The 15,932-nt window shown below is 48.3% G+C and overlaps 1 protein-coding gene across 6 annotated transcripts in view; it reads left to right on the top strand.

Moving 5' to 3' along the window:
- The window catches only part of KIF9 (kinesin family member 9), a 32,053-nt gene that overhangs the window by 3,943 nt on the left and 12,178 nt on the right, over positions 1–15,932 (top strand). For 2 of the 6 annotated variants that reach the window (XM_065831965.2, XM_071805443.1), the window contains exons 5-16: positions 1,602–1,708; positions 1,879–2,100; positions 3,346–3,429; positions 3,550–3,642; positions 4,299–4,446; positions 5,822–5,886; positions 6,588–6,665; positions 9,515–9,583; positions 10,414–10,518; positions 12,854–12,909; positions 14,771–14,861; positions 15,723–15,853. In XM_065831965.2, coding sequence (XP_065688037.1) covers positions 1,602–1,708; positions 1,879–2,100; positions 3,346–3,429; positions 3,550–3,642; positions 4,299–4,446; positions 5,822–5,886; positions 6,588–6,665; positions 9,515–9,583; positions 10,414–10,518; positions 12,854–12,909; positions 14,771–14,861; positions 15,723–15,853 — 1,249 coding nt within the window. Of the gene's footprint in view, positions 1–1,601; positions 1,709–1,878; positions 2,101–3,345; positions 3,430–3,549; positions 3,643–4,298; positions 4,447–5,821; positions 5,887–6,587; positions 6,666–9,514; positions 9,584–10,413; positions 10,519–12,853; positions 12,910–14,770; positions 14,862–15,713; positions 15,854–15,932 lie in introns of all 6 variants that reach the window. The other 4 variants (XM_071805446.1, XM_071805442.1, XM_071805444.1 and 1 more) reach the window with 3 other exon arrangements.

Genomic DNA, 15,932 nt, shown 5'->3' with positions numbered 1-15,932 from the left:
GATTTGGACGACAAGCGGAGATCTCCGAGGGGGAGATCGTTTTGATGGTTGATTTGAGGAAAGCAGGGATTCCTTCCTGAGTTTATTCTCATCCCGTCCCAACAGATGGGATGGGGGTGAGTTCACTCTGAACGCAACACGCGCCCTGATCAGCACATGAGATCAGGTGTGGGTTAACCCTGGCGTAATTCTGCGTGGTTATGTGAAGTGAACAACAGACGATCGCTCCAGGGGTCCAACTCAATTATGAATTGACTAAAAGCGCGTGGTGGAATGCAAATTACAGCAATTAGTGACTTGGCGAAAGTATAATATCACCAAACTTATCAGTACATTGATAAGTCCTCCTACAAACGGTGGATTGGCAACAATTTGTGACTGTAACACAAAACTTAAGACTTTAACAGCAGAACTTCAACTGATGTTATGTTTATATGTTCGAGAAAAAGAAAAAGAGAGAGAAGGAAAACTAAGATATAAGAGAGTAAGATATAAACTAAGATATGAGAGAGCAAGAGCGTAAGATATCAGCACTGCACAGGTTATCGATCCAGCGATGTCTGGTGAAGGGAGGGTGGTCGCGGTGAAGATTTGGGTCACTCTGTGCAGCTCATACTCACCACAACCTGACACCATGCGCGGGGTCATTTTATAACCCAGTTCATTTACATGTGGGTGGTTCGTCTCCTGTTTCGCTCTGTGTACTAATCAGGAAGACTCTTCTAGAAGTGGGTCTGGGGTCTTCAAATAGGGGAATGTTCACGGTACTGAGCAGAAGTCTTGCCCATCAGGGGTGGCTGTTGGTTCATGGTTTCTTCTGATAATTAGTTGTCCAACAGATGGTTCACCTCTATCATCCCAATTAGGCCATGAGGCCTTTCACAGCAACACTGTTAATCGCCCTTATCTTACAAGGTGTGCATCCATGGCCACAAACTTTGGGAAGGATAAGACGAGGTGTCATCTATCTTATCCTCCCAAAGCAACACAAACCAGGCACTGAAGGCACAACAAGGTCCTTTGTTCTGCTGAGGATGCGGGGGGAAGCGCTTCAAGGTTGTCACAGGTGCTGAATGAGACATTCACGCCTGGGGAATCCAAGAATCACTTTGTAGAATCATTTTGATTGGGAAAGATGCTCGAGATCATCGCAAAAGGAGGATTGGAGCAGGGTGGGATTTGCGTGGCCACACCTGAGGGTAAAACTCAGCAGCTCAGCGAAGTGATATCCATGCATCACAGTGTTAATTCACCAGGATAACCATTAAGACCCCGGTAATTAAAAAGCAAACGAGCAGTGTGCATGATAAGATAGAGAGATTTCTCGCTTTTGGTGGCGACGAGGAGGAAATCGAAGTCAACGAGAGCGATGATGTTCTGCTGAGGTCTGCGGGGGTTTGAACTGGGGTCCTAGACACGGTCAGAGCCGCTTTTCTCCAGATTGTGATGCTGGGGGGCATAAAGTCCCTGCGTAGGAAACTCCTGCGCTGCCGGGAGTCAAATGAACCTGTTTTACCATCTCCGAGCAGTGCTGGGAACTTCTGCTAAGGATTGCGAGGGGAAGCGCTTCAAGTTTGTCACAATTCCTGACCCTTTTCCAGGTACGATAATGTGCTACGGGCAGACGGGGGCTGGGAAAACGTACACGATGACGGGACCCACCACCGAGTACGAGCACCGCGGCATCATCCCCCGTGCGATACAGCAGGTACTGGATCCAAACGCGAGAAGAAATAACGAGGCATCCCTTGTGTCAGCTCTTGCTGTTACGCGTCAAAACGTTTCGACATTTTGACCGTGTTCTTTGGAAAACCGTAAATAGCTCATCATTGTGTTTGTGAACTAGCAAAGCTGACAAACTCTCTTCTCGTTGTCTAGGTCTTCAAAGCAACCGCACGTTCTGTTGAGCCGTTGGTCACCGTGCGAATATCCTACCTGGAGATCTACAACGAGACCATGTTTGACCTTCTGTCCCCCACGGGCAGCGGGCCGGGCGGAACGCCCATGGCCGTGCTGGATTGTCCGCAGGGCGTTTACGTGAAGGGCTTGTCCATACATCCCGTTAGCGACGAGGAGGATGCTCTAAGTCTCCTTTTAGAGGCAAGAAAAGCCAAATATTACGCTTTTGGTTGTTATACTTAATGGTGGTAAAGCAGGAGTGGGGCGGCCAGCATGGCTGGAGGAGGTTCAACCCTCTTTGTTCCCTTTATTCTGGGGAGAAGAACCGGTAACACTTGGTAGCCGCGTTCTTGCAAAGCAAATATCCCTGACACAGAGAATTCCCAGTTGAGTAAACCCTGTTTTTCATGTACACCAGAGCAACAAACGATGGATGAAATTCTTTGGGGTGACACCATAGGACGTAGTAGCGTTGGAGATCCCAGGCAGCACCAAAAGAGCGAAGGCAACCGCAGGATTTGCCTTAATTTCGGCAGATTTATGCGAAATACCAGCCCCTTCAGCAGACCGAGATGCCAGGCAGCCTAAAGACTTGTTGTCGTTACCCCGGTTATCATGTGAGGGTGTCAGTGAGGGACTTAGTACCAAGTGTAGAATATTTGGGATCCTTTTAGAGCCACTCGCTGCCTGACGCTGGAATTTCTCCCTGAAAAACACACCTGCCTGTTCTATCTACAACGCTCCACGAAATGAGTCTTACCAGCCACAGCTTGACCTGATGATTTTAAGCGTCTCTTCCAACCAGAATGATTCAGCGAGTCAACCTTTGGCAGAGAGTTTGGGCTGCTCATGGCACACGTAATCAGCTTTTTACGGCAGGTTGACTTTGGGGAAGGAGTTTGCTGACCTATGCTTGCGTCTTTCTTTTTCTTGCGGCTGCGTTAGATCGTGAGGAAAACGCGAGTAAGTAATTGGTTCTGGATGCAGGAAGCGTATCCTTCCCATCTGGTGTCCTTAAAATCTTTGGCTTGTCTCTGATTGTGGTGTCTGACTCGTAGGAGCTCCCATTTTCTTTTTAAAGAGTAGAAGGGTGATGATAATTCAGTTCAACTTGAGATCTTTCAACACAAGAAATGCAAGTGATACCTGGTCATTGGCCTTTGAGACCTGGGCTGTGAAACCTGTTGCCAAATGCATTTTTACGTGGTAGAACCTTCTGTTTCCTTTTCTGCTTCACTCCATGATACCCTCACACTCCAAACAAGCGGTTGCAGCACCCTTTTTGATGTCGCTTTTCTTTTCCCATCAGTGGGCATCACGAATTCGTGGCGATCGTACACATGTTTAACGCTCTTTGGTTTTCTAGTTTAACCCTGTGTATGTCTAATTTCTCTTTATTCTTCCGCTGCAGTTTACAAATATTTTCAATTCTTGCTTCATTTACAGGGTGAGACCCACAGGGTGATAGCGGAGCACACGCTGAATAAGAATTCGTCCCGATCCCATTGCATCTTCACTATTTACATTGAGGTAAGAGCTCCAGCGGTTTTCCCGAGGGACTCGAGTGACCGAGGGTTTTACGTGTCTGGTTCTGACTGTATTTCCACCTTGTCTCCCGCTAAACACATCTTAGATTCTTTTCCCCTTCAGTCTCATTTCAGAGCTTTCTCAGATGCCAAATGCGTTACCTCTAAAATCAACTTAATCGATCTGGCAGGCTCGGAGCGACTGAGCAAGACTGGAGTAAGTAATGGAAGAAATATTGTGATAATCAATACACAGGAGGTGAAATTATGGGGTTTCCCCTCCACAGAATTTGGCCTGTGGTGAATAGGAGGGACTGTGATGAGTTTTAAGTCCAATTAACACGTCAGAGGGTGCTCAGTTGTTTCCACCTGATAATTTCTACAAGTTCACATCTATTTCACTCCCACCCCCAAGTGCCTTCCAGCCCGGCCCAGACTCAATTACTTAATATAAGTCTATTATTTACCAAAAACCCTCTGATCTTTCTCTTCATTCCACAAGCCACAGTGCAAATCGCCCACTTGTGGTCACAGCAGACAAACTGCTGAAACCTTCTTAGAGCACCAGGGCTCAACAACCGAAACCTTCTCAGGTTCCGTGTGACGTTCTGCGTCGATCAGAATAGAAATCACATTGGCCCTGTGACAAATATCCATAATTTATCCTTTGGGGAGGAATGTCCGTCATCCTGGTAGACTTGTCATGAAAAAATAAGGTCTCTGAAAACTTGTTTTTGGGCTGAAAAAAGCTCTAGATCATGAGTTTATTAGCTCTGTATCCTTGCAGTTGTACCCCTAGTAAGGAATGTGCTTTTTCCACGGTTCAGCCAGAAACACGTGTCGTGGAAACTTTGCCTTTTGCTTTGGTTCCAGTCGGAGGGGCAGGTTCTGAGAGAAGCCGCCTACATCAACAAGTCCCTGTTGTTCCTTGAGCAAATCGTCATCGCCCTGGCTGATCCCAAGAGGGACCACGTCCCGTTCCGGCAGAGCAAGCTCACCCACGTCCTCAAGGACTCGCTGGGTAAGATCACAACCGCCTCAAACCATTTCTAGGAAATCTCAGTGAATATCACAGAATCCCAGGATGTCAGCGGTTGGAAGGGCCCTGGGAAGCTCATCCAGTGCAATCCCCCCGGAGCAGGAACACCCAGCTGAGGTTCCACAGGAAGGGGTCCAGGCGGGTTTGAATGTCTGCAGAGAAGGAGACTCCACAACCTCCCTGGGCAGCCTGGGCCAGGCTCTGACACCCTCACCCCCAACAAGTTGCTTCTCCTCTTGCAGTGGAACCTCCTGTGTTCCAGTTTGCACCCATTGCCCCTTGTCCTGTCACTGGGTGTCACCCAGCAGAGCCTGGCTCCATCCTCCTGACACTGCCCCTTTCCATATTGATCCCCAGGAATGAGTCCCCCCTCAGTCTCCTCTTCTCCAGCTCCAGAGCCCCAGCTCCCTCAGCCTTTCCTCACACGGGAGATGCTCCACTCCCTTCAGCATCTTGGTGGCTGCGCTGGACTCTCTCCAGCAGTTCCCTGGTTGTAAGTTTTAAGGCCATAACACAGAAATGCACGGAGCTAATTTGCTATTCAAAGGAGATCAGGTTTTCCTCATCAAATAAAACAGTGGGCGCAGGAATCACTGAATCATTTTGGTTGGAAAAGACCTTGAAGATCGAGTCCAAGCGTTCCCCCAGCCCTGCCACTAAACCATGTCCTGAGAACCTCATGTCCGTCTGTCCAGCCCTCCAGGGACGGTGACTCCAGCACTGCCCTGGGCAGCCTGTTCCAATGCCCCACAGCCCTTTGGGGAAGAAATTATCCCAAATGTCCAACCTCAACCTCCCTGGTGCAACTTGAGGCCGTTTCCTCTCATCCCAAAGTCAGGAGACATTACAAATCCCCCCATGATCAAGCCAGTAGAAAATCACAAAACCTTAGTTAGAATATTTAAAAAAAAACCCCAAAACTACCACCAAAAAAACCCCTTTTACAAGGCGGAGTAATCAAAATCATCAGAAATGAGAATGAAATTTGAGCTGTCCCAGCTCATGTTGCTCTTTGGAAGGGCAGCGACTGTCCTGCTGGCTTCCCCACTCTTAGGTTTAGGCTTTTAAAGTCCTCTACTCCAGTTTTCCTGATTTCAGGCTTTTGCAGTTTATATTCCCAACTTCTTCCTGCGTTGTTGCCACATAAGAAACACCTTTTACCTTTATTCTTGAGTCGTTCCGTGCCAGCGTGTTTCCATTCCCAAGGGAACTTCAGAGGGACAGGGACCAACTGGCTGTGTTCTTTGTTGCTGCTTTTTCTCTACTTTTAGTCAGCACATGATAGAATACATTCCAGAAAAGGAAACAGCAAAGAAAACATATTCTATTATTAATTTTTATGTTACATTTTTCCCAGGTGGAAACTGCAACACTGTCCTGGTGGCAAATATCTGCGGGGAGGCCGTGCATGTGGAAGAGACCGTAAGTTGCACTGATTTCTGCAGAGTTAAAGTCTTTTTCCTGCTACTTTTGCAATTAGCCGTAGTTCATTCTAAAGAACAATCTCTGGAGAGTTGTGGCAGGAGTCCCAGAGACACATCCCGCCTAATTAATCACAAATATTGGATAGTTTGGCTTATCTCAAAGGGAATCGCTTTGCTCTTTGCCGAGCAAGTTGCGAACACAAGCACCATTTCTGGGTTCTTCTTCAAGGCAGAGCGTTGTTCTTACCACCTCCCGCTTGTGTTCTGAGGACTTCTAGAAAAATACAACATTACTGAGGAAATAGCTGCGATCATTTGCATCGAGAGGAGGATTTTCAAGCTGCAGGGCCTTAATCTCGAAGTAAAGCAACCACAGGAATTACGCTTGAAGGGCGTTGCTGTGCAATTCGGGAGTTGTTAGGATGTGTTATTTTGCTCAGGAAGGGCAGTGGGTATTTTGAGATGGCAACACAAAGAGAACAGAAGAGAAAAGCATCATCCGAAGCTGGTTAATCACGTAGAAACCACCGAGCGCTACCAAGTACGCTCCTGGGATGAGAAATCCCCTACTGCTCCCTGCGCTTAAACAGCTTTTGTATTTCTCTGCCCTGGGACCTGATGCGATGAAGTAGTAAGAGACTCTGCAAATCCCCTCCTCGCCGATATCTGTTTCAGTGACTTCCAACCCATGTTTTCCAGTTGTCTTCTCTTCGTTTTGCTACCAGAATGAAATGGATCACGACAGCGCCGGTCGTCAACAAGACGTACAACCAAGAGGTACGGGCAATGGCACAAAGCGTCTTTTCCTCAGGTTCCTTAATATTTAGGAGAATGACCTTAAAATCCAGAGGGAAATTCAGGAGTTTGATGAGTTACCACTCACCAGCCAAACTGATGCTTGCTCAATTTGGGTATATGATAAAAAATTAAGCTTGTCTTCATTGGTGTTTAATTACAGTTACCTTGAATAGTTCTGTCAACTGAAGCAGCTGCACACATATTGTAAAAGGCCTGAAAAATGTATCAGCCTAAATGTGTTTTCATGCTGCTTGTTTTGTAGTGAAGAGTAAGGAACGAAGCAACCTGTTGTCTCTGACAGCATCGTACTTGCTGACTGAGGTTAATATATCTCTTGGCGTGGAAGAAATGGTTTGGGATAAATTCACAGTATCACAGTATCACAGTATGTTTGGGATTGGAAGGGACCTCAAAAGATCATCCAGTCCAATCCCCCTGCTGGAGCAGGAACGCCTGGGTGAGGTCGCACAGGAAGGTGTCCAGGCGGGTTTGAATGTCTCCAGGGAAGGAGACTCCACAACCCCCCTGGGTAGCCTGTTCCAGTGCTCTGTTACCCTCACTGAGAAGAAGTTCTTTCTCAAATTTAAGTGGAACCTCTTGTGTTCCAGCTTGATCCCATTGCCCCTTGTCCTATCATTGTTTGCCACTGAGAAGAGCCTGGCTCCATCCTCGTGGCACTCACCCTTTATATATTTATAAACATTAATAAGGTCACCCCTCAGTCTCCTCTTCTCCAAACTAAAGAGCCCCAGCTCCCTCAGCCTTTCTTCATAAGGGAGATGCTCCACTCCCTTAATCATCTTTGTTGCCCTATGCTGGACCCTCTCCAGCAGTTCCCTGTCCTTCTGGAACTGAGGGGCCCAGAACTGGACACAATATTCCAGATGGGGTCTCACCAGGGCAGAGTAGAGGGGAAGGAGGACCTCTCTCAAGCTACTGACCAGCCCCCTTGTAATCCACCCGAGGATGCCATTGGCCTTCCTGGCCACAAGGGCCCAGTGCTGGCTCATGGTCACCCTGCTGTCCACCAGGACCCCCAGCTCCCTTTCCCTACACTGCTCTCTAATAGGTCATTCCCCAACCTATACTGGAACCTGGGGTTGTTCCTGCCCAGATGCAGGACTCTACACTTTCCCTTGTTAAATTCCATCACGTTATCCCCCGCCCAACTCTCCAGCCTGTCCAGGTCCCGCTGGATGGCAGCTGGAAGAGCGAGGAGCTAAGCTTTACCCTCACTGCTGCTAAAACCCATGAAGCCACGCGAACTCGGGCAAAATTTGTGTTCAGCAGCGGGTGTTTGAAGCAGCAATGCCTCCCCAGGCTTTTACATAACCACAGAACTATAAAATAAGATGTAGGCCAAGAAACAAAGCCTGGCATAAATATGTGACAGCACTGATTTCTCTAATCAATGCCCTCAGGATGTATTAGCACTCTGCCTCCTTACTCCTCTGTGGTTAATCGATAGAAACGCAGTTTCACAGTGACTCTGTGAATAGGATGGGGGGTACACTCAGGTGGATGCTCACGTCTTCACACAGAATCCCAGAATGTCAGGGGTTGAAGGGCCCTGGAAAGCTCACCCAGTGCAATCCCCCCGGAGCAGGAACACCCAGCTGAGGTTCCACAGGAAGGGGTCCAGGCGGGTTTGAATGTCTGCAGAGAAGGAGACTCCACAACCTCCCTGGGCAGCCTGGGCCAGGCTCTGCCACCCTCACCCCCAACAAGTTGTTCCTCCTCTTGCAGTGGAACCTCCTGTGTTCCAGTTTGCACCCATTGCCCCTTGTCCTACCCCTTTCACCTTCATACACACCACTCCTTAATTTTTCTGATAAGATTCACCTCTTAGGGAGGATGGGAAGTTGTGAACTCCCCTGGTCTGTGGGGAGATGCTACGCAGCGTTAACCCCATCGCCGCTGGTAACATAGCTTTGCCACGATTACAAAACCTGTTTGAACAAGGAAATCATTTAAAGAGAATGATCATATTTTAGTTGTGCTGAGTGCGCTTTTGCAGCATGGGAAGCACTCTATGAATTACTAACAACTCGCAGAATGAATTTAGAATCATCTGATGCACAGCACAGGTGGAGTGTGAGAGCTCTGCTGCGTTTCATGGCCTCATCTCACAAACAGCCGGGGAGTTTCCCCCAGCAGCTTCCAGAAGAAACTGCAACAAACGTCTTTTCCTCTTCACTCCTTTTTGTTTTATGCATGGAGTGGAAAGGAGTAGCCAAAGAAGTAGCGTTTAAGGCAGCGGTTGCGCTTTGATGCTCACCGGGTCACTTAAAAAGCGGCTCAGTGTCTGATTCTCATGGAATTCCAAGTTTTGTGTACCCACACCTTTCAGGGAGTGCATTCTAAACAGCCAGTGCTTGAAGCTGTTCCACATGATGGAGAAATTCAATCAAACACACCCCAGGAGACTCGCTCCTCTGTTAAAGTTAATGTCAGAACTCCTGCTGCGCTCCATAGGGCTCAGAGTGGAAACCTGCGCCTTTCTTTGCTTCCCAAAGAACATCTCCCAGTCCAGAAATTGATGGACCCATCAGTACCAGATCAAATTAAAAAGCAGGTGGCCCTTCTGCTGGCTTGGGCTGACCCTGCAGGCCGTAAACCCGGGACGCGATAGAAACCGCCTGGTTGGGAGCGAATCAAAGGCCAAGTGGTTGCCAGACTCACAACTTCACCCATGCAAACCCAACAGCGAACTCCGGGGCGATGGGGACAGAGCCAGAATGTTCTCCAGGCACTTTAATGCTGCTTTACAGCAGTTTTGTTCTCCAATAGCATTTGGTCGTTTGCTCACCTGTTGGTTTTCCTGCTAGGGGATGGTGAAGGCTTTGGAGAAGGAGATTGATCTTCTGAGGCAGGAACTGGCCATGCATGACAGCTTGGTAAGGAATAGAAGCATTTTGGTTGGAAAGGACCCCAAGATCATTGAGTCCAACTGTTCGCCCACCCCTGTCCCTGCCCCATGTCCTGAGAACCTCCTGTCCGTCTGTCCAGCCCTCCAGGGACGGTGACTCCAGCACTGCCCTGGGCAGCCTGTTCCAATGCCCCACAGCCCTTTGGGGAAGAAATTGTTCCCAGATCCAACCTCAACCTCCCCTGGCGCAACTTGAGGCCGTTTCTTTGTGTCCCTGTCTCCCCTCAGCTCCTGTTCTCCAGCTGAACCCCCCAGGTCCCTCAGCCGCTCCCATCACACTTGTGCTCCAGCCCCTCACCAGCTCCGTTCCCTTCTCTCCACTCGCTCCAGCACCTCAAGGCCTTTCTTGGTGTGAGGGGCCCAAAACTGAATTCAAAGCTGCAGCATCTTAGACGGGACCTACTTAAAGCTTTGTCATGATCTTTGTTCTGCAGTGGGATCAATTAACTCAGTGCCCAGCGTGATTTTGTTCTTCCTTCTGCTTCTAACACTTTGTTGCGCTATAGGCCAAGCTCTGAAGATCCTGTGCAGTCAGACTGTGTTGAAGCTTCACCCTCCAACCACCGTAGATGTGTTTTTTCAGGCTCTTGAACCCTCTTGTTTGACTGAAGCGTGTAGCGCTTTGCTCTCAGCGTCCTCCCGAGTGCTGTCGATGTCAATGATGAGAAATCGCCATCAGAAATTCAACACGAGCCTTCCCCATGCACAGAGAGCGATGTCAGGCTTTCGCCAGGCTGGCGCTTGCTTTGCTTTTTGTAATTCACCGATAATCCATTCTTCACCTTTATTTTTTTGTAGGCAAATCGTTCTTCGGTGACTTATGAGCCTCTGACCGACACGCAGGTAGCGGAGATTAAATCTCAAGTGCACAGTTACCTACAAGGAGCCATTAAGGAAATTGATGTAAGTAGCTTTCTAGTGGAGAGGGGCTTCGATTCTGATCCCACCCCATTGTAGTTTAAGACAGAAGCAATTAGAATGTCTTCTATTTAACCCCAAAAGTGCTAAGGGCTCTCCCTTTGTTCTCATTCCATTTTTGCTTTTTTGGAAGCTTGAGGAATATCTTCACTCCTCAAACCTTTTTAACTGGTTTATTTGATATTTATTTAAAGAATTAATGTCAACATTTTGCGCTGGCAACGTCAAACTAAACCTTTGCCAGGTGCGCTGCCAAAATCTGTGCAGTCTCTTAGCTACATGTTCATTAGGGCAGAGTTTCTCAACTCAAACTCACCTTTTGACTGCAAACTGATTGCGAAAAGAAACAACAAACATCCTGTGTACACGAATATCCCTGTGGGGGCAAACAGGGAAGTGAGCAAAACGGAGGGAAATGCAAGTTCTAAATGCACACCCAGAGTTACTGTGAGTTCTGTTTGGTGCTGAGCAGAGGCCGCAGTGACAACAGCGCCGAAGTTGCTGGTGGGTTGTTTTGCAAACAGTGAGATAACTCTTTAGTTTAAATGAAACACTTGAGATACTCCCTCTTGTTTTATGTCCTTGTTATCTTCTCCCAAAGTCCCTGTGTGCTCCTTTGGCAGGCGGGAGTGAGCAGAATAAGGGCTTAAGTGATGGTGCCTTTTACCTGGGCTACAAAATGTGATGTGTGGGTGTGGAGGAGAAAAGGTAGAAGAGGACTAAGGAGTTTCACACAGGAAAGAACAGAATCATAGAATTGCAGAATGGTTTGGGTTGGAAGGGACCTTCAAGATCACTGAGATCCCACCCCTGCCATGACAGGGACATCTTCACCAGCTCAGGTTGCTCAGACCCGTCCAGCCTGGCCTGGGATGTCTCCAGGGATGGTTCATCCACCACCTCTCTGGGTACCTGGGCCAGGCTCTCACCACCCTCAGGGCCAACAATTTCTTCCTTATATCTTAAATCTCCCCTCTTTAGTTTAAACCATCACCCCTTGTCCTATCACAACAGGCCCTGCTCAAAACTCTGTCCCCATCTTTCTTCTCAGCCCCTTTTAAGCACAGAAAGGCCGCACTAAGGTCTCCCCGGAGCTTCTCTTCTCCAGCTGAACCCCCCAGCTCTCTCACCTGTCCCCAGCAGAGCTGTTCCAGCCTCGGGCCATTCCTGGGGCTCCTCTGGCCCCTCTCAGCAGCTCCATGTGTGTCCTGTCTGGGGACCCAGCGCTGGACCAGCACTGCAGGGGGGTCTCATAGAGCAGGGCAGAGGGGCAGGATCCCACCCAGTGTCTCAGTGGCACTGAAGAATGTTCTACAGAGAGGACTGATTGTGGAGATGGTGCGTTTCATAGCTTAGTCCAGCCTCTTAGACCATGGGAGAGCTGAGCACAGATTCCTGCTCAGCTCCAGACTTCTCATGGCTCATCTGTCCCTGCCTCTGCTCAGTGTTTCTTCCCCAAAGGGCTGTGGGGCATTGGAACAGGCTGCCCAGGGCAGTGCTGGAGTCACCATCCCTGGAGGGCTGGACAGACGGACATGAGGTTCTCAGGACATGGGGCAGTGCTGGGGTGGGGGAGCAGTTGGACTCCATCTTCAAGGTCTTTTCCAGCCAAAATGGCTCTGTGATCATCTCCAACCCAGACAAAGTCGCATGGCTCGACTGCATTGATTTGTTATCCTGAGTAAGAGGACTAACGATAGCACTCTGGCCGTTCTGAGTACTCGAGCAGTCTGGGACAGCAGCTAAAAGAGAAATAGCATCGTAATCCACAAGGTAGGTAGATGCCATCTATGTCATTGTAAATTAATTGTAAATAATTTATTACCTTGATGGCTTTGTGCTCCATGGAATTTACCCCAGTCTGCCAGGTTCCTCTCGCTTCAAAAATCCCCTTGGAATGAGCAGCCCGACTCCCGAGTGCAGGAGGAAGGGAACTGTGTTCCAGTGTGGACACCCAGCAAGTGGAAAGCAGAGTCCTCACAATCTGAAGTATTTCATAGCATCGCTTCGGTTGGAAAAGACCTTTAAGATCATTGGGTCCAAGCATTAACCCATCCCACGTCCTGAGAACCTCCTGTCCGTCTGTCCAGCCCTCCAGGGATGGTGACTCCAGCACTGCCCTGGGCAGCCTGTTCCAATGCCCCACAGCCCTTTGGGGAAGGAATTGTTCCCAGATCCAACCTCAACCTCCCCTGGAGCAACCTGGGGAGCAGAGCCTGACCCCCCCAACTTCAACCTCCTTCATGCAGCTGCAGACAGCGATTTTGATTTGTGTCAGTGCAGCGTCCCTGTATCCTCACTGTCTGCATCTCTTCCTCAGATTGTGAACGTCAGGCAAATCCAGGAGGTTTTCAAGCAGTTCAAACTGGTACTAAGGTAAGATATCCAAGGTTGATACATTTCACGGTCAGGTTGAGAAATTCCACAGAGCTTTTGTCTGTGGGGCTGGTGAAGAATCGTTATGAACTACAGGGAATAACTTGTACTTCCTGTACCCCCTGTACTCTGCAGTGGGGAGGCCACACCTGGAGTGTTGTGTTCAGTTCTGGGCCCCTCAGCTCAGGAAAGAGATTGAAGTGCTGGAGCGGGTCCAGAGAAGAGCAACAAGACTGGGGAAGGGACTTGAGAGGCTGAGGGAGCTGGGCTTGTTCAGTCTGGAGCAGAGGAGGCTTAGAGGTGAGCTCAGCACTCTCTAGAACGACCTGAAGGGCAGTTCTAGCCAGGGGGGATTGGGCTCTTCTCCCAGGCACTCAGCAATAGGACAAGGGGGCAGGGGCTTCAACTCTGCCAGGGGAAATTGAGGCTGATATTAGAAAGCAATTCTGTGCAGAGAGAGTGGTCAGCATTGGAATGGCTGCCCAGGGAGGTGCTGGACTCAGTGGCCCGGGAGGTTTTTAAACTGAGATTGGCCATGGCACTGAGTGCCATGATCTGGTCAATGGACTGGAGTTGGACCAAGGCTTGGACTGGATGAGCTCTGAGATCTTTTCCAACCCAGTCCATTCTGTGATTCTGTGATTCTGGAAGTGAAAACACAATTCTGGACAAATTCTACTGTTTTTTGCACAAGAAGCTGTTGCCTGTAACCTCCCAGCTCTCAGAAGTGATGTGCAAAGGCCCTTGGTGGAAAACTTCACTGGTTTAAAATGTCTGCTTGGCAAATAATCCATCACTGAGCATAACCTTTGCAGGACCTGGAGCACTTCTCCATCACACGAGCCAGACAGATAGAGGGAAAATCAAACTTCAGGGTGGGATGATACAATCTCACCACACCAGCCTCTAAGGGTCATTTGATTTACTCTTTTTTTTTCAAGGGAATGTGGCAAAGAAAGGTCATAAAGCGATTTGGAGAAGCTGGATAAGAAGTTTTGTGGCTGTTTCCAGCGCTGTCTGATGTGTGGGGTGGGAGAAAGCGGGGAAGGGACTGTTTGAAAGTGTCACCCGTGGGTGGTGAACGTTGGTTTTGGGCTGGAGGAGGGAAGGTGAATGACAAGCTGGGAAATAAACCAAACCAAACCCAACTAGAAATGAGGACAAGCTGCTTCCATGCCATGAAATAGAAGAAAACAACTTAAAATCAGGATATTATGGCAACTCCCTGTCCCTGCAGCCTTTGTGCAGTGGCAGCAGAGGGGACGTTGGGATATTGTGTCCTCAGGAAACTCGTGTGAACATGAATATCTGGTGCATCCTCAGCCTGGGCACTCGGGCTTGGCTGGGACCTAAGGCCCAAATGCCTTTCATGGTATAATTTTGCCTTATTATTATTTCATTTAACTTGAGACTCCTTTTATTCTGAAATAGTGGGTTTTAGCCTTTTTAACTTCCAGATTCTCTAATGATTTGCCGTCCTTTATAGTGTATTTAAGCCTATTGACAATGCTTTATGCATTCCCTTTCAGTGAAATATGGTTTAATTTGAAAATAAGGTTAAATTTGAGAATAGGTTAAAGTGAGGCGATGGAATGGAACAGGGGTAATATTGTTTGATCTGGACCATTAAAAGGTTAAATGTTAAAATTGAAAGACTCCTGTGTCCAAGAGGCCTAAAGAGATGTAGAAGAGAAAGGAGAAAGGTGACGAGGGTTATGAGGAAGAACAGGAGGAGCGAGGTGGGGTGTTTGGGAATGAGACCAGAGGTAAAAGATGCTTTTCTTTGGAAATCTGGTATTACGGTTCGTGACATACGGAATAATCCTTGAATGTGCTGCTGAGGGGCTGCTTTCTCCCCCAGGCAGCAGGAGCGGGAAGTGAAGGCCAGACTGCAACACAAGTACCTCCTGGTAGACAAAACCGACGTAGCTGCTACCGCTGCTCTTCAGAAGGTAACGGCCGTGCTTGGGCTCTGCCCAGGATCCACCTTTGCTGTGGCTCCTTTGCTGCCAAAATGTGAATTGCCCCAAGTTCTCAACTTTTCCCCATTGAAATCTGAAGCTCGGGCGTGTTAATGGTCAAAGAAGTTGCCCCGAGCAGCGAGGCACCAGGAAACCAAGTGGCGTTCGTATTGGCCATAGAATAATTAATAATAATATTATAAAGTAGAAGGTGACCTCAATCAGGTGGGGTCAGATCAGCTGCCTCTGCTGAAATCCCGATTTGGATCCTTACCATTTCTGGAGCACAGTAAATGCATCGTTTTTAAACCACAAATTCAGATGTGGACTCTATCTTATAATTTCTTTTTCATTACTTGTTTCCATCTGTGAAATATCTTCTCTCTAGAGTAGTTATTTCCTTGCTGTGGTTTTACTCGGCAAAGGGGATATAATAATAACAATAATCTGTTATGCAGGATCATATACTTGTCCTGTGGTTTAACTGAAGATGCCTTGAAAAAGGGCACAAGGGAAAATGTGCAGTATTTGTATGAGAGCGAAACACCCGATCTCTAACAGGCCTATTCAAGTCTTTATATAAAAGAGTGGAAAACAAAACTGAAAATTGATTTAGGTGGATTTTAGTGCTTAGTGGCCTCTCTGTTTTATAGAATCATAGAATAGTTTGGGTTGAAGGGACCTCAAAGATCACTGAGATCCCCCCCCTGCCATGACAGGGACATCTTCACCAGCTCAGGTTGCTCAGAGCCCGTGCAGCCTGGCCTGGGATGTCTCCAGGGATGGTTCATCCACCACCTCTCTGGGTACCTGGGCCAGGCTCTCACCACCCTCATTTCTTAGTGTTTCCAGGCAGGTGTTGCTGATATCGATGGGAATTTGCTGCAGGAAGAGCGTGGATGGGCTTTGGGGATGAGAAATTCTCCTTCTTCATCCAGACGTGGCAAGAAGAAGAAAATCAGGAAAAGCAAAGAGCAGCCCAAGTGAGCAAAGCAGCCGGACGTTCTCCCTTTTCTCTGCTTTCTGTGATTCTCAGTTGTGCCAGGGGAGGTTGAGGTTGCA

The sequence above is a fragment of the Patagioenas fasciata genome, chromosome 2 (assembly GCF_037038585.1).
Source record: "Patagioenas fasciata isolate bPatFas1 chromosome 2, bPatFas1.hap1, whole genome shotgun sequence".
In the NCBI taxonomy this organism is placed as follows: Eukaryota; Metazoa; Chordata; class Aves; order Columbiformes; family Columbidae; genus Patagioenas; species Patagioenas fasciata.
This window is presented reverse-complemented; position numbering and strand designations above follow the sequence as displayed.